The 25,269-nt window shown below is 38.0% G+C and overlaps 1 protein-coding gene across 4 annotated transcripts in view; it reads left to right on the forward strand.

Moving 5' to 3' along the window:
* The window catches only part of ppp3cb (protein phosphatase 3, catalytic subunit, beta isozyme), a 61,980-nt gene that overhangs the window by 5,588 nt on the left and 31,123 nt on the right, over positions 1–25,269 (forward strand). For all 4 annotated transcript variants that reach the window (XM_038277639.1, XM_038277642.1, XM_038277641.1 and 1 more), the window contains exons 2-4: positions 13,259–13,459; positions 17,862–17,986; positions 23,859–23,970. In XM_038277639.1, coding sequence (XP_038133567.1) covers positions 13,259–13,459; positions 17,862–17,986; positions 23,859–23,970 — 438 coding nt within the window. The remainder of the gene's footprint in view (positions 1–13,258; positions 13,460–17,861; positions 17,987–23,858; positions 23,971–25,269) is intronic.

Consider the following 25,269-nt stretch of genomic DNA (forward strand, 5'->3'; position numbering starts at 1 on the left):
GTAAGATTTTACAAGGTCCTAGAGTGAGCAACGATAGCAGTGGTTCTGGGCAACAAGAACTTTCATCACAAAACATTTCCTCCATACAGTTGTAAAAATTAGACCCTTCTTAGCATTCTTCGGCCATTCATAAATCACAAATGAAGATGTAAATCTCCTGTCCAGCTGTGAGCTTTCAGAAATGAAGCTGGGAGTGATAGAAGACTGAGATGCACTGGAAAAAAATCGAAATCTAGATAAGTCATTTTTTCTTAAAATTAGTGCATTTGTTCTTGGATTGAGGAGGTAAAAGGGACATTTTGCCAATGGAACAAGGCAATTTACATTTAAAATAAGAAAACACAATTGCATTGTCTTTTTTTCAGGTTTATATTATCTAATTATCTTATTTTAAGAGTAAAAATTAAGGGTAAATACACTTAATTTAAGAAATGTTATTTATTTCTAGATCGTTTTTTTCAGTGTGCGCGGTCCACTGCAAAGTCTGATATCTAAGTGAGTCAGTTTTTCTGTTTTTGAGCAGATAGGTCAATGGAATGAGATTATTTACATTCAAAATAAGAAAAAAACTCCATTATCTTATTTCAATTCATAATATCTAATTATTTCAGTTTAAGAGCAGAAATAATAATTCAGTTGGCAGTTCATCTTATTTACCAGCTCAAATTAAGGGCAAATGCACTTTTTGTAGATCTGTTTCAGCAGTTTATGTGTAAAATCTATTGTGAGGAGTATCCTTATGTTTTTTTTAAATGATAATGGCCAACAAATATAGTTTAAGGATCCTTTTGTCAGCTAACACTGCAAAAAGGAAAATTTAAGTTTGTAATTTTTCTAGAAATATATGTAATTTTGCTTGTTTTAGCAGGTAAATAAGGCAGTTCATAAATGGAATAAGTTTATTTTTAAGAAAAGAAAAACAACTCCATTGTGTTCAAATACATAATATCTTATTATCTTAGTTTAAGAGTAAAAATACTTCCTCCATTGGCAGATCATAGTATTCACCTGCTTGAATTAAGGTCAAATACACTTATTTGATGAAGTGGTTACTTATTTTTAGATCGGTTTTCCCAGTGAGGAATTTTTTTCTGATTTATATACTAATACAATTCTGTCAGATTATTAAACTTCTTTAGAGAAAATTCCTCTCAAAATAATAAGCAATAATCTACCAGTGCAGTGGTACGCCTGCTATTTGTGAGACCTCCTGAAATAAGACTATGGACTCTCAAAACAAAAAGTCTGCAATTGTCTTGCACTGGCAGATTATTGCACATGTTCTCAAAAGAAGATTAATAATCTAACAGAATCTGCTCTTTCTGATCTGCTTAATATTGAAATCTCAAAACTATATCATAAATACTTTTTGCCAAGATCTAAGATTGTAAGACTTGGTCACAGGGTACATTTTTTGCAGGGAACCCACAAAGCTACCATCAATGAGTAACAGAGGTAGTCTGATATTAACCATGCTGAATTGGCTTTCTTTGTATGGAAGGCAAAAGTCACTCTTGTTGTAATCCAAAAGAAGGGATTCCAAATTTCTGCTGTCTCTTGTCAGCATATCCTAGGGGAAAGCATTTAACCCCATTGATCTATGAATCAGTGTTTCAATCTTGGCATGTTTGTGAATAAATTAGATGAATGTGGCTCTAGAGTAAAACCCTCTTAATGGTCTTGATCATGAGTAATTGCTGTATAAGTAAGGTCTGCTTACCCTAAACCCAAATTAAAGTGGTTTAAGAAAGAGGTGGTAAGAGTAAATCCAAATATTAATAATAAATAGACCCACAAATTGTTTTTGTAATGGTCAGTGATGCCTGTCTGCAGCAGTCTTTGGGTGAAGGTGGGGTTCATTCTGGAGAACATACAACCATGTGCACAAACACCAACACCTAAGAGCAATTTTAGCTTTTTTCTTGGATTGTTAAAGGAAGTGGGAGTACCCAGAGAGAACCACTTGCACAGGGAGAATATGCAGACTCCCTGCAGAAAGCAAGGCCTTTCGAATTTGGGACATTATTTTAAGGCAACAGAGCTACAAACTGTGCCACTGTGCAGCTTTAAAGCGATATATAGGAATTATAATTAATACATTTTAATGATACTGCCCTTTTTAATTTATTATCTAACAGAACTAAATAAAGGGAAAAAAATCTTATGTTTAAACTGCTGAATTTTAGAAGAATAAAAATCTGTAATTATTTGGCACTTTCATTTCTCCCATCAGTCTGCTTCTCATTTGCCGTTACTTCCTGCCTCCTGCACCAGCCCCCCTGATAGGGAATGGCCTACCTGTGTCATTTAAACTGATGAAATATCCCCGTAATTAACTTTAGCCATTAAGGATGATGCACACAATAACAATCTGATTCAGATCAGATTCTGCTCCAGTTAGGCTATTAGGCCCAAACAAATTTAGGAGATGTGGTTGAAAGCTATGTCATAGATTTTTTTTCTCCCCTTGCTCTGCTGAGCTGGCAGCTCACCTGTTTTTAGAAATTCCTGTCAGAGGATGGACCCAAAATCGAAAAACTGCAGTAGAAATACGTTTAAAAAAATTGCTCAGCTGTTAGCTAATTTCCACGCTTTCTGTCAGCATGTTTTCACACGGAACAAATGCTTCATGCATTGTTGGCACTGGGTAAAGCCCACATCTGGATGAGTTGATCCATGATGTTAACCTAACTCCAGCTTTATCTTCGGGAGATACATACAAGTGTATAACTGGCTCTGAAATATTAAATCAGCCAATCTGTTAATTCAATAAACACACATTACATTATAATTAATGTCCTAACATTAGTATAATGGGAGATTCATCTTTAAAGCCTCATTTACTACATACAGACTGAACCACAACATCAAAAGCCAGCTGGAAGGTGGAAGGACTGCTTGGGGTCTTGCAGAGGTCTTTTGGGACTCATCAAAACGAGAAGCTCAAAGTTGTACCAGTTCCAGAGGTTTAGACATTGCATGAGGCCTCTGATGTTTGACTGTGGTGGTTATTTATCATTATAAAAGCATATCTAGGTCTCTGGTTTCTGTGTGCAGCAGACAGCATTGCAGTGACGGGCTAAAGCCATGCTCATGTTGCTCCTAGTTTTTTGTAGGATGCAAAAAGGCAGCTGCTCTATTTTGCATCCAGAGAGTTCGATAAGTGTAATCAAAACCCCTCAAATACAAGACTGCGTTTGCAGCCACTCACACTATTGATATGCTAACACTTATCTTGATTATGTTTGCTCCCCCAGACCTGGGATGAAATTGATGGTGGAGGCACAAAAACTCCTCAGATTTGTAGGGAATTTCTGCATCTTGTGAGGATTTGATATCCATGACAGTTTGGCTTGGAGCACAGTTGGTAACAGCCTATTAGACGCCAAGATGACAGTTGAACCAATGCCTTCACACTGAAATTAGGATTTCCAAACTTGTTTCAGACCAACAATGTTTGAATTTAGATTTTTGTATCCCAGCATAATTCATCTCTGTTTTCTTTTACTTTTGATGTACTCAATGAGCCAGGTGTTATCGAATGTTAAGAGTGATCTGCTAAACATTTCTGGTGTTATCACCCCCTTTAATTCAGCTGGAAGATAATTGACCAATGACTGTACAAGCTTCCTAAAAATGTAGTCAAAATCTCCCTTTAATTTTGCAATTCTCAGTATTATTATCATTTTCATAAATGTTGGCATTGCAACCAGAACTAGATATGTATATCCTTTTGGACCTTTTAAAATTTATAGATGTATATAACTATTTAATATAAATTATATAAACTATTTTCATACTGTAAAAAAGTTCTAGCTATGGCCTTTAAAACAGTTAATAGTTCAAAATATTTAAATCTGTGGAAAACCAATGACAGATATGAAGATTTTCAATGTTCCTTTTTTGTTTCCTGCTATTTTCTGTTATCATTTACTCAAAGCTGGTGTTTTGGGGTCTGTGCAAGATAAATAAACATTTTAGAAACTAGGTCCCAGACAAAATGGTTTTTTTTAATCAACAATGAAAGCTTCATTTTGCATCGGGAATAAACCAGCACTTTCTCTGAGATTTGAAATTCATTCCATTAAGGCTGGTTTATATTCAGAAACCAGGTCTTCTGATTGTGTATCACAGTTATAAATATGCCCCCGCCCCTTCTGCAGACGCTCTGCTGCACCTCTCAAAATTTGTAGGTGACCGCAGACAGGAGGCCTCTGATTGGTCATCTACATCCATTCTACACTATGCGTATTTCCTGTTTGGCAACTTACCAGCTTGTTTTGTTTGTATGACCACCATTGTGGAAAACGACTCGTGAAGATGGACCAGATAGCGTTCTTCCGAGGTGCGCGAGAACGCTGGGACCCTTTTTCCACCTGGATCCCCGCTCTTTCGTTCTCATGTCCCTCCGTTGTCACACAAACTCCCCCCCACTTCCTCAACTCCTCGGCCGTATTTAGACCCACAGCTAGTTTGTGATTGTCCGTCCTGCGTTGTGGCGTGAAATAACATAGTGCAGACCACGCTTCAATATTGGGCATAAATCAAAAATATCTGTAACAAGCTCACTGCCACACACTGCTGCAGGAGGATAACCAGCCCTTTAGAGTTAATGTTAACTGAGCAAGCCAGTGTTCAGAATCCAATACAGCTGCTCAGATATAACATTTGTTATAGTTAACAGATGCAGACAAAAGAAAAAATAGCTTTAAAGATTTTTCTGCTCTAGGGACTACTTTACTTTACTAATAACTCATTGCAACATAACATCTACCTAAAACAGGCACAGGAGCTGTTACTGATAATTAGATGCGGGAGGATTGATCCAACTATCAATAACATTGATACCAAAACTGGTATTGATATCCAGCAATACTCATGTAAAATAATCAATACTTTTTTTTGTCCTCTGCCGCAGATTCACCAAAGTCTCCCTTTCTGTTTAACAGCCCTTTGCTGTTCCCCCTCCCCCCCTCATGTCAACATCTTGCTTGGTCATGTGGCTCAGCAGCGCCAGTCTAAAAAGCAGTGCGCTAATTTTGCACGTGTTTTAAATTGCGTTGAAACAGTAATATTGCTTAAAAATCACAAAAACACAGAAAGGTCATCAGTTTTATGATCCAGCAAGCTTAAAGGTATAGAGGATGATTTTCTTTTTCCAGGTGGATCCTTTAAATAAGTGGTCCTCCTAATTGTCAATCATTTTGTTAACATGTTTACGTAAAGCCGTCCTATGTGCTCATCCCCACTTGGCTATCTTTTTCTGTGCATGCGCACTTTCAGGTGTTTATATGTGGTGAGCTACAGTTTCAGACAGTCATTGAAGCTCACCTTTCTCACCTTGGTTTTTTGAAATTTGCTGAGGGTCGTAAGAAAAAAAGTGTCAACAAAGTGAATGAAACGAAAAGAAAGGCCTCAGAAGAGGCAGATATATCCCAGAATACTTTGGGTGGAGAGCTATACTTGCAAAGCATTATGGGATTTGCTGTCACAGTGACCCGCCGTCGCCATAGGCTGTCGCTACCCAACAGTGGTGACTATAACTAAGATGGCGCACGCACTGCAGGATGGGGGCGGAGTTAAGACAGTGAGCTTGTATGAGCTATGGAAACAGCAACTTTTAAACAGAGTGTGGACTAGAAGAAATGGGCTTTTGCATGCACTCACATGCGTTTAACAGGCGTTCCCTCTCGGCGAGCCGATGCTGGGTTGTGCATGTGCATTTCTTTCGAAATGGAAATGGCGGGTCTTTTGAAAAATTCTTCCTAATCACTATATAGTGGCAGTGGTACTATATAGGGCCCTATATAGTGGCAGTGGCACTATATAGGGCCCTATATAGTGCCACTGCCACTATATCGGGCCCAATTTAATTCACTGTACAGATTGGACTCACCTGGTTCAGTGGCTGGGCAGAAAAAATACATGACATTGAGATAACTTGATGGCTCTGCGGATCTATACCATGATTTCCCCTCTACTGACAGTGTATCTAAGCTGTCTCTTTAACTCACTGTTACACCAGAAAACAGCAAGATCCGGTATGAAATGGAATCTGCATCGAAACAAAGAGCCTGAACATAGAGCCAGTTTAAAGCCAAAAACTTTCAGAAGAACAAGGAGTCCCGCAACAGATGGTGCAACATCACTGAGTTAGTGTGTGAGAACATGAAGTGATAGAACCAGCTAAACAGCCTAAATCCTCAGAAGAACTGTGGCAAGTTTAAAACGCTCGGAACCAGCCTGGTAAATATTTCCTTTCCTTGTGTCATGTAGCCTTGAGCACGTCTGTATGATGAACTATATCATTATCCCAGTGTTTTTCGACTATGTTGATAAATACAAACCAATCATTAGACACATTTGACTTTCCTTTTGGCACCTTAATCTCTGGAGCCAGAACCTTACTGCCAAACAGGAAAACGCTGTCTTAGATATTAACCAGAAAGGTCTGCTGTGACAGTATTAAAATGAAAGCCTGCCTGGTGGTTGTTGCTTGACAGCATTCATTTAGTTTACAGGAGACTGTCCTCGTGGGAAAATGGGGCAGCTACTGCTTATATTCTAGATTAATGAAAACGTTAGCAGCTATTTCTGTGAAGGGGAGTGATTCATGCTGCTGCACTATGCTGCTCAGACTATTATTTTAAATGTATTTGTGTGTAAGCTTCAGATTTTGAATTGAAGCTGAAGACATGACTGGGCAAAGCAGGACAACATCTTGTTACTGCGCCTTACAAATATTTTATACCCCTTTTTACATAGTTTCTGTTGATTTTTAAAGAGAATGAACAACATAAAGTCATTAATCATTGAGAAGTGGAAGAAAAAGTATGCTTTTTGGATTAATAAACAGTGCAGATGTGTGTGATTTGGAGAGATGTGGAGTTAAAGTGTGAGACAATATTGTGTGGTTAACAAATTCTGTTTATAGAAGAGCAGCAAGAATAAAGGGACTGTTTAAAAAGGCCCTGAGAAGTCATGCCATGCTGAGTTATGCAGGGGATCAATAAAACATGTGGAGATCAGTTTTCTGGTCAGATAAAATCATATTTAAACTTTCTGTCTGTGGTGGTGGTAGCATGTTGTGGCATGCTTGTCTACAGAAAGGAATTATGTTAAATACCAAAAACTGGCAGGAAAATTTAAAATGAACACCCACTTGTGTTGTGATTTTCACTAGAAAGCTGGAAACATTTTGTGAGACCCGAGTTGCTGAGATGAGGTAAACTTTGACCTTTCTATATGGTGGAGGGCAAAGAAAGAATTCTATATGAACCATACAGCATTATTAAACATTCCCTCATGCTTGCAGCCTACAGAATGCTGCAGTGTACATTGCTTTTTACAACATCGGCACTGAAAGTTGTGTTGGTTTTAACATAACTGTTGATGTTTAATTTGATTAGCTGCTAGCTAGTAGTCCATCGAAGATAGCAGCCAGTAGGGCACTCTGAGACAACTTCTCATTTGATCTGTAGTGTTTGTCAGTGATCTCTTGATTTACTGGAACCAGGAGATGACCCTATAAGGGTACGTTCACACTGCAGACCTTGAAGCTCAATTCTGATTTTTTGTGAAATCCGATTTTTTTGCATAGCCGTTCACATTTCCAAATATATGCGACTTGTATGTGATCTCCTGTGTGAACTGCAGTCATACAACGCAAGTGTCCCGCATGCGCAGTAGAGGACGCAATGACATCACAGGCCAGCGTGCTCTGTGTTTATGGAAGTAGACATGGATGGTAGTGCTGGAGTGCATCTAGTGGTCTTTCCCAGACATAAAAACACACAATCTTTTCAAGATGGTTAAACATAAATGCTGCTCTCCGCATCATTGTCCACCATTGTTGTTATTTTTCTTGCCGCTTCTTCATAGCAAGACCCAGAATAGTGACCTTTGTCGGGTATTAAAAGCGTTCAGGTTGGATGAATGCGACCTGGCTGTTCAGACACAGGTCCCATTTAAACAGATCAGATTCGTATCAGATTCAGAACCACATAGCCAAGTGGCCTGGGTCGCATTGGAAAAAATCGGATCAGTGTTGTTCAGACAGCCGTGAAAAGAACAGATCCAGGTGGCATATGGGCCAAAAAAAAAATCAGATTTGGGTCACTTCAGGCTGCAGTATGTACGTAGCCTAACTTTCCCACCCAAGTAGCAGGTCAGGATAATCTTTGGGTCAACCTTTTTACTCTCTCTACCACAACAAAAGCACTTAAACACAATGTACTGGTGGTTTCCTCTTTATAAGTGAGAAGCATCATCTTTACCAGAGCATGACGCCAGCACAAGGTCCTGGAAGGGACAATAGGAGGAACTTAATATAAAACTGTTAATAGTTTTTGGAGAAAATGTCATATTTATTTATATAGTGGTCCCATAGGGCAAGTGTTTTTTCACAATAAAAAGAATTACATACAGAAAAAACAACAACAAAACAAACAGGGCAAGCCCACACCTTTGACTACAATAAGTGAGCCATAAAGCTGAAGTTGTAGACGGATCTAACAGAGGGACACTGTGTTCCTATCTTTGTACAACTAAAATGGCTACAAGCATTTTAGATATAATTGATCAAGTAAATAGTAAAGGCGAAATCTTTAAAATGGTCCAAGGAAGTAATTATGTACAGACTCTTCTTTTAGAATATGTCATCATAATAAATGTATTTAGTATTACACTACAGAGAGTGATCTACAAACAAATTTTTTTTTTAAACAACTGTGTTTGTCCTCCATTTAAACAGGTAATTATAATGATTTGCCATAAGGAATTAATATTTCTGCTCTTAAGAATATTATTCAGTTGAAATAATTTTTATTTTGGATGTAAATTATCTTATTTAATTGACATATCGTCTAATTTCCCTGCTTAAATCAAAGGAAAACACACTTATTTGAACCAAACAGAAATTATATTTCCATTTTTGTAGTGTATGTTTTTAGTACAGTGGTCTAGACCAGTTCTAATGTGACCCTGGTCAGAACCCCTCATGATTATTATCAAAATACAAACAATAATATGTTCCATTTTCTTCTAAAAAGTTGTCAACTAATATGACCGTCCTGTATTTTGAAAGACATCTTCAGTTGCTTTGGTTTAACAACATAGATAGGATGACCACTAAAAGATGGCAGCCATATTTTATTTGGTGCAGCAACCAATGCATGGTCTACTCTTCTTTATGGGTGCTGCCTCATCTTTGCAGGATCTGGGAGTCTTTTGAAATCACTTTAATTTGGACGGATTTAGATTCTTTTAGATAATAGAACCTAAATTTGTCTGGCTAATGAAACTCTCTATCCTAGATTAATGCTTTACTGAAATCGGAAAATATTTGGCCATAACTTACTGTTCACTAAATGCTAAAAAATGCATCAGACTTCTCACATGGTGATAGTACTTGAATCTGAAAAACTCACACAGAGAAGAAAGACAATTAGAAGAATTTTATTGATACAAATACTTTAGTTTTTGGTGGTCAGACCTCGGCAGGAAACATAGCGCTGAATTTGTTTGATATGCAAACAGGAGTAAAGAACAGGGATGTTTCCCTCCAGGCCTGAAACTGGTGGTGGAGTGGAGATGGATGAAATTGGTCAGTCTGTAGACTGCTGGTTAGGGAGACAGTGTGCTTGAGCTGTATGGACAGATCCAGTGGACTGCCTGAGCTGATACTAATGCTTCACTAAGGGACCTGGAAGATGGAAGTCCAGCTTGGATAACATAGGTTGCTAGAACCTGTCCACAATGAGCAAGCATGAAGCGACAGTAGAGAGGGAAAAACTCCCCACTGGGAGGGAACCTCTGGCAGAACCAGGCTCAACTTGGTGGTCTTCTGCTGGACTGGTTGAAATGAGACAGGGAACGCCATAAGAGTCCGGGAAGAATGAAATTCTAATGAAGCTGTGGCTACAATGGTGGAGAAGGGGATGGAGGTGGGTTGAAACTGGGTCATCTGAACCGAAGTCCAACATAGCGTAACCACTGCCAGCGCTTTATGTAGCAGACGGAGTTGTGGATGTGAGACCTTTTAAGACAAACTCTGGATGCTGATTGGGCTTTCATTGAGATGTGGTTCAAAGCTGATTAGCTGGTGTCGGAGACGGATGAAGGCGAGTAGTCAGTTTTTTCCGTTGAACTTCCACCTAGGCTCCATATTACAGGTTTTGAGCTTGCCTAAAAAATAAATAGTTTCGGGTAGGAGGTAGTGTATTAACTGGTACTAACCTATGATATTCCTGCATAAGGCAGCATATGATGTAAGAACTGTGGGCACTGAAGCGACTTTGTTATCCTGTGGTGAATTGATTGGCCAGTTATTTCTTGTAATGATGCAGGAAAGTCACATCAGCCCTGCATTGTGGTGCGTTGGTGGGCGTACGTTGTTGGACTGCCAAAATAAAGATGTGCTGCAAAGAGTGCAGTCAGTGACACATGAGAGCATTTAAGGTGGAGGGAGAATATTAGGCTAAATCCTATATGCTGTGAACCAAGAGTAGCAGCATCATGATTGAGGTTTATTTCAGATATAGATTGCATAATGATGTCCTCCTCCAGTGTGTCACAGCGATCATTACTCAAGCTGCACAATGACATCATGCCACAATTTATTTCGGCAAGCAACATGCAACGAAAGCCAAAATTAAAAACCACTCCTGCAACACTTGAGGCAAAAACATCAAACGCCCCAGATATTCCGCTGAGCTTAAAATTGCATGGAGTTTACTAGTTATCATAATACACTTTTCATGCTTTTAATGCTCAGCTCTAGGCTTATTAACCCCAGTCTGCAATTAAATATTCATTAATGTTGGATCAATCTGTTACTGTGCCTGAAAAATGCCTTTGAAGAGGAAAAAGCTTTGGAAGTAAACATCAATACATGAGGGTTTTTTTTCTTCCCTTTTTTGCAGTTCAACCCAATGGATGTTGGCCCAGAAGCATGGCACACTCGGGACAGGTCAGGGCTAACACATGTAGGCAGAAGGCCCTGACTGCCTGATGCAGAGACATCATTTGACACAACAGGAATATTTGTAAACTGTAGAAAAAAACAAAAACATAAACTCATAGACTCATAGACTCAGAATGATGCTCATTCATTGTAAGAAAGACACAATGAATTTAGTGACACATGAGAATGACACATTTTCTTTGTCTCTGATTGGTTGATGTGGCGGTCGAGCAGCAAAAGTTCAACTTTCCAACTCCAGCAGCTGCTGCTTTTGCAGCGCTTCGCGCGTGTCAGATGCTCAGAAGCTCACGACACACTGCTCCTGCTGCTAAAAACGCGCTGCGGGACATTTTGCTGCACCTTGATGCAACACTAGCTGCTCCTACTGCTGCCTTTTCTGCTTGCGGTCTGAACGTAGCATTAGTCCTTGACGCGGCCGACCCATTTCGTTTATCCCTTTAAGCCGGGCGTACTCTGTATGATTTTTTGCCCTTTTCTGGCCGACCAGCGCCATCTCTCGGCGCTGAGTCCGACATATGATTTTTGGATGTGCAGTGTGAGCAGGTAGATAGCATCAGAGCATTGGCGCTGCAAAGTGCAATAATATGAATGGTGAGCTGTGAACTTTTAAACCCTGCGGTTTCTTCGTACAGTTTGAGCTGTAGGTGCAAGCAACAATTGAAAATATCACACAGTGTTTGCCCGGTTTAAAGTTTCCAACTCTGTTCCCCACTCTGAGCTGCTCTCCTCTCTCTCATACTTGCCATACTTTTATGAGTTTTACTCTTTTTCTCTCTGTCCATAACGGCTCGACATACATCGAAAATTAAGTTTTGCCCCTGAGTTGAAATGAACTGTAAAACGGATATGAGGTCATTTTAAAGCTCATATCGTGTCACAGAATGCAGAGTACAAGAAGTTGAGATGGCTGCTTAAATACTGGCTGCCTTATTTTTAAATATGAAGTCACACATTTCCCAACATGCATGAGTAATTATTTTCCTGGCTTGTGTTCTCTGACAGCCTGCAGTGCCCAAAAGCCTTTGAAATATTAATCAGCCCAGGCTTCTTATGCAAAACCATTTTAAACATGGAGAGCCACTGCTTTGGAGTGAAGGAAAACAGAAGCCTGGAGCTCGGATGGTTAAGTTGTCATGGGACGTCTCAAGGTGCTCTCTTGTGTTTGGCGTCTAACCTCAGGGCGAGTTAAAGTGTCTTTGGTGCAGGAGCCGTGCTCTCACAGGGCCTTCCTCAGGTGCCATTGGAAACTTTAAGGTATCCTAATATGCAGTGAAGTGAGTCTGTATGTGTTTCCCAGAAGGTTCAACATGCCCTGAAAAAGGTTTAGGAGAAAGGGTGTTTTTTGATGGCCTAAATTTCAGAACAGAATAAAAAAAGCAGAGCATGCTTTTTGTGGGCCGTTGCGTATTTCTACATATATTCATGAAGGTTCTGAGTAAAAAAAACAAAGCTAATGCAACAAGAGGCACACTTCAGGAAAAAAAAAAGAGGGAAAGCCAAAGAAGAGAAGAAGCAAAAGGGCAACGAGAGGGAGTCCAAATCAGAAACAAAGTGAGAGAGTTGAAAGTGTGTGTGAGCCAGGCCTAGTTTTAGCGTGTGATCTAGGCCATTATCTGTGTTAGCACTGATGGGGCTCCTACAGGCTCTGTGGATCCTACATTACAATACCTTTTTACTAACTTGTTCTTTAAAATGAGTGTGTCTACGTGTGTTCGGTATACTTGGACACGATGCATTATTTGTGCAGTATTTACCATATAGACCTTTTGTTTATTCCTAGATTTTGCTCTTTGTTTTTTTTTTTTTGCTTGCACACAATCCGGTGTGTAATTAAGTGTAAGGGTGTTTACTGGAGTGTTTCTTCCTATGTGTGTGCCTTCTCACGTGCATCTGTGCACTCTTGCTGTATCACGATCGTTGTGGGTCCAGCCCCCTTTCCAGCAGGCCCCTGGGGGCCTTCATTATGTAAGAAAGACGTTACTGCAGAACAGAGGCGGGCTGCGCTGATAGCTCTGGCAAGCCCCTGCTTAGTGCAATGAGTTTCACACTTACAACAGCACCCTTTAAAGACCAGGCTTGGGATTAAGATAAGGGTTTTAAAGTCAGATTTGGGGTGATTTTAACTCTTTAAACAGTCCACAGAAAATCAATAAATCTAATTTTATATTGTTATAATTGTTCAACATTAGTCTCCCTTTCATGAGATGGCCCCATCGTCCAAACAGTCCATCCAGTAGTCCATAATAACGCCCTTTTTTTGTCTTCCTCCTTCAGCGGTCCCCTTCCCCCTGGCCCACCGCCTCACCATGAAGGAGGTGTTTGACTCGGAGGGCCGGCCACGGGTGGACCTGCTCAAAGCTCATCTCACAAAGGAGGGCCGGCTGGAGGAAGCTGTGGCCCTGCGCATCATCGATGAGGGCGCCGCCATCCTGCGCCAGGAGCGCACCATGTTGGATATTGAGGCGCCAGTCACGGGTAAGGTGTTTCAGTGGAGACTGGAGAACAGTAAAGCATAACTTTGCATAATGTAGTTAACAGTTTATGGACTTTATGTTATTTCAGATAAAAAAATATATATATTGTTGAAAATTTTGGTTTAAATATGTTTTAAATTCTCTTACTTAAAAATTGCTGTATGTGATGCGTAAAAACGTATAATTACTTCAAAAAATTATATATCTTTTGTTGTATTTCTCACCCATATAGGTTGTTGTTTTTTAACCTGCAGGCTGGGTTATGACATATTTAGGTCTACCTACCTACCTACTTACCTCATGAGCCGTTATGCATGAGATATCTGTTGAAACAATCAAATTGGATTTTTTGTGTATTCCACAAAAAAAAAAAAAAATGTAAAAACAATCCACTGGACTTGGTTTCCAAGTTTGAAGATGTTTCGCTTCCCATCCAGGAAGCTTTTTCAATTCAAAATGTCAGGAATAGTGTTGAGTTCGAGGTTTTATACAGTAGCCCAACAAGGCCCTGTTTTATTTGGAGAACATGCAACGTGGAATGGACGAAGGGGTCCACTCCTTTGGAATGGGGTCTGTTTGGCTTCTTTTCTTAGATAATACCCCATATCCGTGAATTAAAAAAAGCTTCCAGGATGGAAGGTGAAACATCTTCAAACTTGGAAACCAAGTCCAGTGGATTGTTTTTAATTTTTTTTGGAATGACTCTGACCCGGATGACTGAGAACCTTCACCAGTGATCTGCTGTTTATTACATTAGCTAGAGCTAACACTGTTAGCAGAAGCTAATGAGAAATATAAATCTAATTGGAAGATAATGAACAAATAGAGCTAACACTATTAGCAGAAGCAAATGTGAAATAAAAATTAAATTAGATGATAATGAATGACTGTCTAAAATGACAGTGAAGCATTGTTCAGTCTTTCTGATGTATCTGTAGAAAATGTTTTGATCCTGATACTAACCATTAAAAGCCTAAATGTAGCATAGCTCTCCATCAAAGTTAGCATTGTCACTATCCAATCGGTCCCAAAAGCACGATCGGCTCATTTGCGCATTCCAGATAAACTCCCGGGTCGTCCTCGATTTTATTTTGTTAAAAAGACCTGAATGACATCCCCCCCCCCCCCCCCCAAAAAAAAAAAAGTAGTAAACCTACTAAAATACAATGTTTTAAAGGTTAATAATGTATTTATCACTCATCTGTTCCTAATGTGCACCGGAAATGGGATCCTACGCTAATTCGGGTGGCTAACTTTTTCGGCTTTGGATTTAAACATAAATCTAGACTTTTTGAGTTTTATTTTCATGTTTCGTTTTAACCTTATGGTATGTAGTGTGTAATCTAAAGAAAGAAACAACTAAAAGGCAGATAAACATGGTTTAATCATATTTTGCGGGACTGCTCTGAGCATGTCTGATGATGATGTCAGAGCAGGAGTTTAACGAAAAAAATGTAAAAAGCATCAAAATTGTCTCACAAAAGTCATAGAACATTTTTTAAAGATGTGAATTGTCATTATTTAGTGAGTTAAGGATAGAAATACGTAGTTTTAGTACCATAATTACATTATTTATGGACACCTGGATGTATATCTGTTCGCACTTCCAGGACGGATCGGATAGGGAAAAGCATCTCCTAATTGATTAGCTGCTCCAAACACCAGCTTTTTTGGCCAACCCTCCCCTCTTTCTTCATTTAGTCCTCCTCATCCTTATTATCACCTAATTTCTACATTCTCATCCATTTCAATGTCAAACATGTTTGATTTTCTCCCGACTTTACAATTCCTGATTGGCAGGTGGTTGTGAGAGGCTAATCGCCCCTTGTTACCCCGCGTACGCTACACGACGCACAATCAGGCTGAAAGTCAGGCCGATCGAAAAATTATCGCACGACTGGAAAGTTGGCCCGAAAAGGGAAAAAAAATCGCACAGTGTATGCCCGACTTAAGTGAAAAGCTTGTTGTGTAATATAGGCTTTATAAAACCTCCATTTTAAATATTCCTTCCTTTCCATCAGCAGGTTATACTGAATAATCAACCTTTTCCTTTTAAACCGTAAAAATGGGTCCACTCTGGACAGCTCAATAGTGTTTCCCAGGGCAACACAGACATACGACCAGACCCTGACACTTAAGCCAGTGGTTGGTCCCTTTTAAGCTGGCATTGTTCTCACAAACCCTCTCACCCTTAACTACACCCTTTGTCCAAACAGGAAGATGTGAGCTCCCCAAGGCAGATAACTCAAAGAAAGGGAAACATAGTTAACACCGCATTTGAAAACCAGATAATACTATTATGTATGGACAGCATGGTATTACTGTTACGTAAAATGTATTATCCCTACATATATCCATGCAAACAATCTATATGGATGTTTCAAATACAAGTACTATGTGTAGGGATACTAATTACTTGTGGATGTTGAGAGGTTTTGTTATTATATTGTCAAAAGACAGGTTATTACTGACTGTTTAGCACCAAAATATTCACAATCCCTTCACTGTCTGCTTCATGGGTTCATGGCTTCAGTCCTTCTTCACTGAGCGATGCAGCGATTTCAGTGGTTTCTGCATGTATTTTACTCTTTCTACAATATTTTGATTGGAGGATACTGTTGTGGGAAGAAGGACAGACTGAACAAAAATATGTTTCAGAAACAGAGAAGCCAGCAGGCAGGAAGCTAGACTAAGACACCAACAACCTATTGACTCTGTTTGGTAAATGCACCTTTGCGCCCGCTCGCATTTGTGTGATTGTGTGAGTGCGTTTATGCAAATGTGAGCAGTGAGATAATTCCGTGTTGGCTGTGGTTGCCCACGCATTGTGGGAACATCGCTCAGCTTTCACAGGTACAGATCCCCGGGGACGACGACAGACAGACGGGCAGATGGAGAGACATCCAATCATAAGCAGCTTAGTGCAGAGGTCCTCCAACCTTTTCGCTCCCAACAAGCTCCGTATTGATCGTTACTGTCAGGTTCCTCCACTTCTATAGGTTCTGATCCAGAGGGAAACATACTTTCAGCAGACTATGGCTGGAAAACACAGATAAACTTTAGAAATAACCTGTAGAGAGATACAGAGAGTGAGGCTGATTACATATTCGAAAGAGTTTAGCCCTCGAAGGGGTTTTGCATGTAGGCTGAGAGTTGAACAGACAGCCTTTAAGGATGTGACATGAAAGCCTCTAGGACACAAAGCATAGGCATGGTACACACCACATTGCCTGTTACCAGATCAAATTAAATAGATACTTTTGGGTATGAGAAAAACTGACGTTAGAGCAGCAGAAAGATAGTAATACAGACAGAGGGCACCAGCCAGACAGACGCAAATGGCTATCGTAAAATACAGAACAGGGGAACTATGACATCAACTGAAAGGGAAAGGAGAGACCAGACAGATGGCGAGGGAGGTGGATAGAGAGATGTGTGCTGACAGATACTGCATAGATCTTAAAAATGTTCTGCATGAGGACCTCTTTGTCCTTTATTTACAGATTGGATGTTTTTATCTAAATTAAACATTCGGAAACAGCAATTAAGAATGTTTTACAAGTTTTATGGGATTAAATTTGTTTTTCGTCCTCCAACCGGAAATGTTTCTGCTGCTGGTGGGAATTTATGGATCAAAAGTAGAAAACGCTTTGTTTATATTTGGACCCCTTTATTTGATGTGAATATAAAATAAAAACATATAAAAGCTCTACTTTTTACCAAACTGCCGGAGGGGATGAATCATACTTTAAACTCTAGCCGTCTTGCTAGAGTGTTGCTAATCTTTGGCAAACCTCTGTGGGTTTTATTAGGATTTTATACGATAGAGAAAAACAAAGTGGAGCATATTTGCAAAGTGTGGAGAAAATGATGCATTGTTTGAACAGATTTCTGATGAAGATAAGAACATCATGGTGTGGATTTGTATTCCTGCTTACTCAGAGGGTTGGATGATTTCTGTTTAAGAAAAAAAAAAACTGCATTATAATGTCTAATCATATTACTTTAAGTGGAGAAATACTGATTCAATTAGAGAATTATTTGATTTAGCTGCTCAAATTAAAGGCAAATACACCTATTTTTAAGTAATTACTTATTTTTAGATCAATTTATGCAGTACTAGGGTTTTCTTCAATCCATAAATAAAAAAGCTCCATAATAATGTTGGTTCTTTTATCAGTTTTAGGCTTTTGTAGTGGTTCTGCAACAAACAAAGAACACGCTTGTGTTCAACTTTCTTTTCTGTTTGCGAGGCCGATGAGTGATGTTTTTAGATCAGCAGTCAGGAAAGATACAGTGTAGCACTGCAGATGCAAACCAGGCCATATGGAGCCAGTGAGGCAAAAGCACTGCCGCTTTTTGTTAGCTGAATTGTTCACGCATGTCCACTGCTGTTTCCACAGTGTGTGGAGACATCCACGGCCAGTTCTTCGACCTGATGAAGTTGTTCGAAGTGGGAGGCTCTCCTGCCAACACACGCTACCTCTTCCTTGGGGACTATGTGGATAGGGGCTACTTCAGTATCGAGGTGAGGAATACACTGTGGACAGCTGTGCAGCTTTCTGCAGGCTGCAAAGCAAATACCGGGTTAAATCTCATCTTTATGGGTGTGCATTCAGTCAGAAAAGCTGTTTGCTCTGCTGTAGTGCATATGCAGTGACCGTGCAGGGGAAACCGTGTCAGTGGTGTCCAGTCCCAGAGGTCTAATATGTAGTATCCTGGGAGAATGCTAACCCTACCCCTTTGGGATAGAAAGCCGCAACACTGTGCTCTTTGTTGTGTAACATAACCGCACAAATATACCTGCTATAAATCCTGACAGCTACACAGACAGGATTAATGTAAACAAAGCAGAAATGCAATCTTTGGCAGAGATGAGCACCGGATCTCCAATGCGACTCACATCTGCAAGCCTGTTGAGTAACAGATGAGTATATGGAGAGTATTTGGAGCAGAGGGAGCAATATTTAGGCCACCTTGTTACGACTTTCCAAGGGCACCGAGGCGAGGGACTTAATGTAGAGCAGGGACGACACTGTGTGAAGGTAAGAGAAGATCCTCTGAGTCATTTCCAGGGCTAGCAAAGAAAGAGGAGTAAAAAGAAAAGAAAAAAGTGTCGGGTGGTGAACATGTCATGTTTTCCTAATGAATTCTCTCCCCCAGTTAACCTAATGAGCACGGTCTGATTCAGGTCGATTCTTGTCAAACAAGGCTGTTTGTGTCTATCTTTGGACCCGGGCAGGATCATTTGGCCTCCAGCTCGGTTAATTACGGCAGTATGGCCTGCTCATTCAGTGGAGGAAATCCTTGCTAGAGCTCCACTGAGGTTCTGCGATGAGCTACGGATTTCCAGTTTGAGTTTATTAATGGGAACTGAAAGGCTCAGGCTCTGTCTCATGCAATTATCCTTCGTAGTGTAAGTTCCTTTTTACAGTACATCCCCTTAAAGCTCTAGAACAGATATTCCTTAGCGTACATACAACTGTTAGTATGGTTCTGTTTAAAGAAAATACATTTGAACAAGATTTAAACCAGTTTTGAGCACAGTTGTGATCAGAGGCCCAAATAGAAACTGACATAAAAAAACATTTACATTTTAGACTTTAATTATACATTTAAACCTTCCTTTTTTGGGTTTGCATTACTACACTGGAAAAAACTGAAATCTAGATAAGTAATTTTTTCTCAAAATAAGTGTATTATTTCTTGGATAGAGGAGGTAAAAGACACATTTTGCACAAATAAGAAAAAAACAATTGCATTTTCGTATTTCAAGTGCATGTTATCTAATTATCTTATTTATATACTCATTTACCTACTCAAATTAAGGGTAAATACACTTAATTTAAGAAATATTTTGCTTATTTGTAGATTGTTTTTCTATTGTATACTTTAGAAATTCTTAAAATTTGTGTTTTTTCCCCTTATTTTAGCATTTCAGAAAGAAAATTTGGAACGCAAAAATATGATTGATATTTAAAATGAGAAAAGACAACTAATTTTTCTTATTTCAAGTGCAAAAACACTCATTCTATCTGCAGATGTACTTATTAACCTCCTTTAATACTGCCTACTGACACCTCACATGGGCACTGCCCCATAGGATGATATGGCCATTTTATCTACTTAGATATCTTAGATATCATTTTTATCTATTTATCTTATTTTAATAACAAAATACCCACATCATTGGCAGATCAGCCTATTTAACTGGTCAAATTAATTGTAAATACATTTTTTAAGACATTTTCCCTCATCTTAAGATCAGTTTTTGCAGTGTATACAACAACTAAACAACTTCAATTAATTTGAGGAGCAATAATTTGGTGGTCAAGTTTAAATCTTTGTTTATTTTTATTAACATTTATTCAGACGCAATCACAACAAAATACTCTAGAAGTAATGCTTTTAGAAACATTTTCCAGCTAAATAAAATAGATAGGTATATATATTTCACAATGTTGTGTCACAATTCAAAGGAAGGCAGCCCAGATCCATGACTAGCAGTGTGTGTAATGACAGAAGCCCAGTAATCTGTTAATAGATCCAGTTTCCAATGTTTTGCAGTATCGTTTTTCATTTGTAGATTTTTAAACCATCTTGCCATTGAAGGACTGTGGGAGGAAGTGCCTTCAGCCAAGAAAATGTAATCAAAGCCACCATAAACAGATCTGGAGTATCTTAACTGTCTTTTTTCACAATCATGGCATCAGACACAAGATATGATATTTTACATTAAATGGCAGATCCAGTTGCAACATAGTCTCATTTTCTTCTTGATGTTTTTTCTTGTTGTTTTTCCTTAAATCTACAATGTTTTTGTAGCCACCCTTAAAGGGGAACACAATACACACTCTACTTTGTTTTAAAAAAAATATATAAATATAAAAAATATAACTGTGGATGTCTGGGGGACAGTGATTCGCCTACATGTTATGAATGCTGGCGTACCATAAATAATAAATTATGAACAGTTTAGTTTGTGCCTTCAAGTCGTTGCCCATAGGAAGACGTTACTTGGATATCACCTAACGGAATATCTTCAGAACAAAACTCATATGGGTGAGTAGAACATGATGTAATACCGTAAAATCAAAGGCCCAGTGTAAAAAAAAAAAAAAAAAAAAACGGTGTTCCCCTTTAAGTTTGTGGCCCATTTCTTCATGGATGTTTGTAAACCTGAATGTTTCAAGTAATTATTTAAACCAAGTAATTAAAACATCATTTGTGAAAAAGACAAACAACAAAACCCCTCAAATGTGTTGAGGTAGTGTGACATGTACTTGTTTTTGAACTACATTTATCCCAATTATTTGTTTATTAATTAACTCTAACCGAAATAACTTAAACAAATTAACTTTAATGGAGAAGTACTTCTGCAGATGTTTAAAATTTGACAGTGGCTGCAGCTAGCACACCATGAGCGAGGCTGCTCTTTGATTTGTTGAGGACTGTTCAATGTCATGGTACAATAGACTGAGGCCTTAGCAATAAAAAATATTACAGATTGAATTCCAAACTGAGCAGAAAACAGAAAATATAAAAAAATGTTCCTATCTTAAATCAAAGAGGTGCAATACTGAAATACAGAACTGATACATAGATAATGATCATATGTTAAAATGCAGTTAGGTTACTGGTTAATATATTAAAATGTTAATACACCCACTCTTTAACCAAAATATTAAATTAATTGTACTCAAATTGATTGATTTTTTTTTAATCTAACCTAAAAGTATGAGTTGATTAACTTTTTTTGTATGTCATGTTTTGCCAATATATTCCAAAAAAAAAAAGAAAATAAAAAAAACAATCCACTGGACTTTGTTTCCAATTTTGAAGACACTTCCCATCCAGGAAGCTTTAAAAAATTTTTTTTTGGAATGACTATGACCCAAATGACTTTGCTTTCACCAGCAGACCACCATTACTGTTGCCATAAGGTTCTGATATTTGTAGAGGAAATTTTGTTTAATATTATTTATGGAGTAAAATCGGAAAAGGCAGTAAAAAGGCAGGTTAGAAAAAAAAGAGGATAAGAATTAAGGGGTGAGAGAAATAGATAAACTTAAATAATTTAAGGTAATTGGTTTCCTCAAATCAATTGCATACTTATCAACTTTTACAGATGTAGAAAATGCCTAAATGAGTTGGTGTGGTTGCAGAAGCGCTGATAGGAGCTAAGCTGAGGGCTGCTCCTAAAATATTCAGAGATGGCAAAAGTACTCACTTTCCGTACTTGAGTAAAAGTACAGATACTTGTGTTAAAAAATACTCTGGTAAAAGTGGAAGTACTGATTAAACTTCTTTACTCAAGTAAAAGTAACAAAGTACAGGCTTGTAAATTTACTTAAAGTATAAAAGTAAAAGTAGAAACCACTTTTTTCATGCCGTTGCCTACATTTTAAATGGATGTCTGCCAATAGGACTAGATCTCCGTTGTGTTCATTTTCAATCATCTCGTCGTCCATACTACTATGCTAACGCCACCGCCACCAAGCTGGAATGATTTGCTGCGAATGAATACCGCCGAATCTGTCGATTCATCTTGTAGTGGTGCGTCAAATGCAACGTAGATTCCCATCCAATTAGATTGAATTTGGTATTGATGACGTGAAAAATAATAACGGTAACTCCATTGAAATGATTTAAAACTAAAGTAACGAGCCAATTTTTAAAAATGTAAGGAGTAGAAAGTACAGATATTTGTGTAAAAATGTAAGGAGTAGAAGTAAAAAGTCGCCATAAAAATAAGTAGTAAAGTAAAGTAAAAATATCAGAAAAATCTACTTGAGTACAGTAACGAAGTATTTGTACTTCGTTACTTCCCATCTCTGAAAATATTGGATGTATTTCTTCACCTTACGCTGCAAAAATGGATCTGAAAATGTATTAAAACAAGTGTATTTGTCCTTAAATACATCATTTTAGGAGGTAAATATGATGATCTGCCAATGGAAGGAGTATTTCTGCCCTTACAATTAAATATTAGATTTTGTTCATTTGAAATAACATAGTGGGGCTGTTTTTTTTAAACTTATTTTAAATATAAATTATCTTATTCTGTTAGTAAACTGTATTAATGACCTGCTCAATTAAAGGGAACAGAAATATTTGAACCAAAATTGACTTACTTTTGAATTTTTGCTGTGTAATAAAGCCAATATTGAATATTGTATGTGAGATCATTCCCCTGTTTGAAAATAGTTGTGCAAAAAATGCACCCATCTGTCCCAAAATACCTCTTTATTTATGAGAGAACTGGGAACAACAAACTCTCAGGTCCATCTTATAATGAAAGATGCTACACTGGAAAAACGATTTAGAAATAAGTAAAAATTTAATTAATTAAGTGTATTTATCTTTAATTTGAGTCGGTAAATGAGTTTGCCAATGGAGTGAGACAATTAAATGCAGTTATTTTAAGACGAAATGACTTATTTAGATTTGCATTTTTTGCAGTGTATATAATAACGTTCAGCTCAGCTTGAAACTAAGTACAGAGGAAGCTTGTTGGTGATAAGTTCATCATCAAAAAGTTTCCAACATTTTTATTGTATATTGTTGCTTTTAACCTATTTTAACTGTAAAACACAATGTTTTTCTAAAGGGTTTTATTATAATAAAGTTGAATTGGATTTGACATGCAGCAGATTAGTCCTCCAGGAAGCCTGCTGAAACATTGAGCTTATGGTTAAAATCTGGGAAACAAATGAACCCAAACTCACAACAACATTTTTTGGAAATGGAAATAATACACCAGCATTATGCCTCTGGATGCGCCTTTAATTCTAACAACAATAACACACTGAAATAAATCGGAATTTAGATATGTCATTTTTTCTTAAAATAAGTGCATTTGTTCTTAGATTGAGGAGGTAAAAGAGACATCTTGCCAATGGAACAAGACAATTTACATTTAAGATAAGAGAAAACAATTTAATTCTCTTATTTCAAGTGCATATTATCTAATTATTTTATTTTAAGAGTAAAAATACTCCTTCCATTGGCAAACTATCTCATTTACCTACTAAAATAAAGGGTAAAAGCAGTAAATTTAGGAAATGTTTACTTATTTCTAGATATTTTTTCCACTGTATAAGGATAGAGTCAGGAAGTCAAGAAACCAACCGATTTGAATAAGCTTGACCCTTTCTGATTGGAGAAGTGGCCCAATTAAACAAAACTTTATTGATAGCAAAAATAATTTTTTTTCAATTCAATAAAGAAAAAATAAACCAAAGATCAGTGAGAACACTTATCTCCAAGCTTCAACCCCGTAGAGATGTCCTTTCTTTCTCTAAGTTGTTAAACGGTTGTGTCTTTAATTGAAGTTAAATGTGGCTTTAGAAACAGGGCTGATGTTTTTCTAACCATCTTTTCTCTCCTGAACATTCCAGTGTGTGCTGTACCTGTGGTCACTGAAAATCCTCTACCCAAAGACGCTTTTTCTTCTACGAGGAAACCATGAATGTAGACATCTGACAGAATACTTTACCTTCAAACAAGAATGTGAGTTTTTGGTCTCTTTTTGCGCCCGTCACATTACATGCACATGCTTACCTACTCATGGGACAATATCTCTCCAACATGCAGCGCTTAAGTTAATTTAGATGTCTGCTTTATTTGCTTTATTTTTTACTTGTTCAAACAGGACTACTGGGAACAATGTTTTATTAATGGCTTGTAGAAAATATAAAGCCGCCAGCTGGAGCCTGAGAAAAAAAATCAACATGTTCTTCAGTTGAGAAGAATACGCCAAAGCAGGGAGGGTTTTAGAGGACTGTAGATGGCTTCAGAGAAAAGGAGAGATGAATTTTAATCGCAGCAGAAAATATAGGGACCCATCACATGTCATTAAGGGAAGAGGAGCTTTGGGTTTGGGATGAATGATGCAGAAATAAGAATTAAGATTGTAGGAATCAGGGAAGATGTAAGGTGACAGGAGTGAGCCGAAGTGGGTAGAGTAACTAAAAGTTTTACTCAAGTAAAAGTAGCACTACTTCAACACTTTTTTATACAAGTTAAAGTAAAAAGTAATCATCTAAGAAATTACCCAAGTAGGAGGAAAACAGTATTTATTTATTGTTATTAGACATTTTTTTGTGCAGGTTCTGGTATCTTTTCCAGAACCTGGTAAAATGATTAAACAGGGTTTCCACAGATCCTTACAAAGTCTTTAATAGGCATTTAATTCTTCAATAGAAAACCTAGGCCTTAATCAGTATTAAAATGTCTTAAATCAGTCTTTTATAAGTCTTAAAATTCCTACCATGCCATATATAGTATTTTATTTTTGGAATCCATCTCAAACATAATAATTGATCATTTTACATTTACTGAACGACTTGCTTTAACCATTATTGGTTTTATCCTGATAGCGGAACAAATAAAAACAATGTTCCGGGCAGACCTTGGGTTGATAAGCCACCAACATGGGGAAGTGTTAGATTCAATGAAAATGTGCTATCCAGCCAAGAATTTTCTGCATGACTTAAGCCAGAACCAGGGAAAGTATACGAGGCAGGGTGTATTTTGTGCAACAAGTCATTAACGCTCGGCATGATGGGAATCGAGGCAATGGAGTCACACGTGCGAAACGTGAAAAAGCGACATCCTCAGTGATATCTAACGGTCAGGCTGCAGACTGCAGCGACGTGACCCCCCCATCTAACAATACAGAGGCCTTCATGGTGAAATAATGGATTCCAGAACATCTGCAACATGTCTCTCACTCTATATAGATATATCTATATATAGAGAATGTATAGACGCCTAAGAACAACCTAAAAAAACTAACTAAGACGTTTT

Source organism: Cyprinodon tularosa, unplaced genomic scaffold (genome assembly GCF_016077235.1).
Source record: "Cyprinodon tularosa strain WSP-4 unplaced genomic scaffold, ASM1607723v1 ctg133, whole genome shotgun sequence".
Classification (NCBI taxonomy): Eukaryota; Metazoa; Chordata; class Actinopteri; order Cyprinodontiformes; family Cyprinodontidae; genus Cyprinodon; species Cyprinodon tularosa.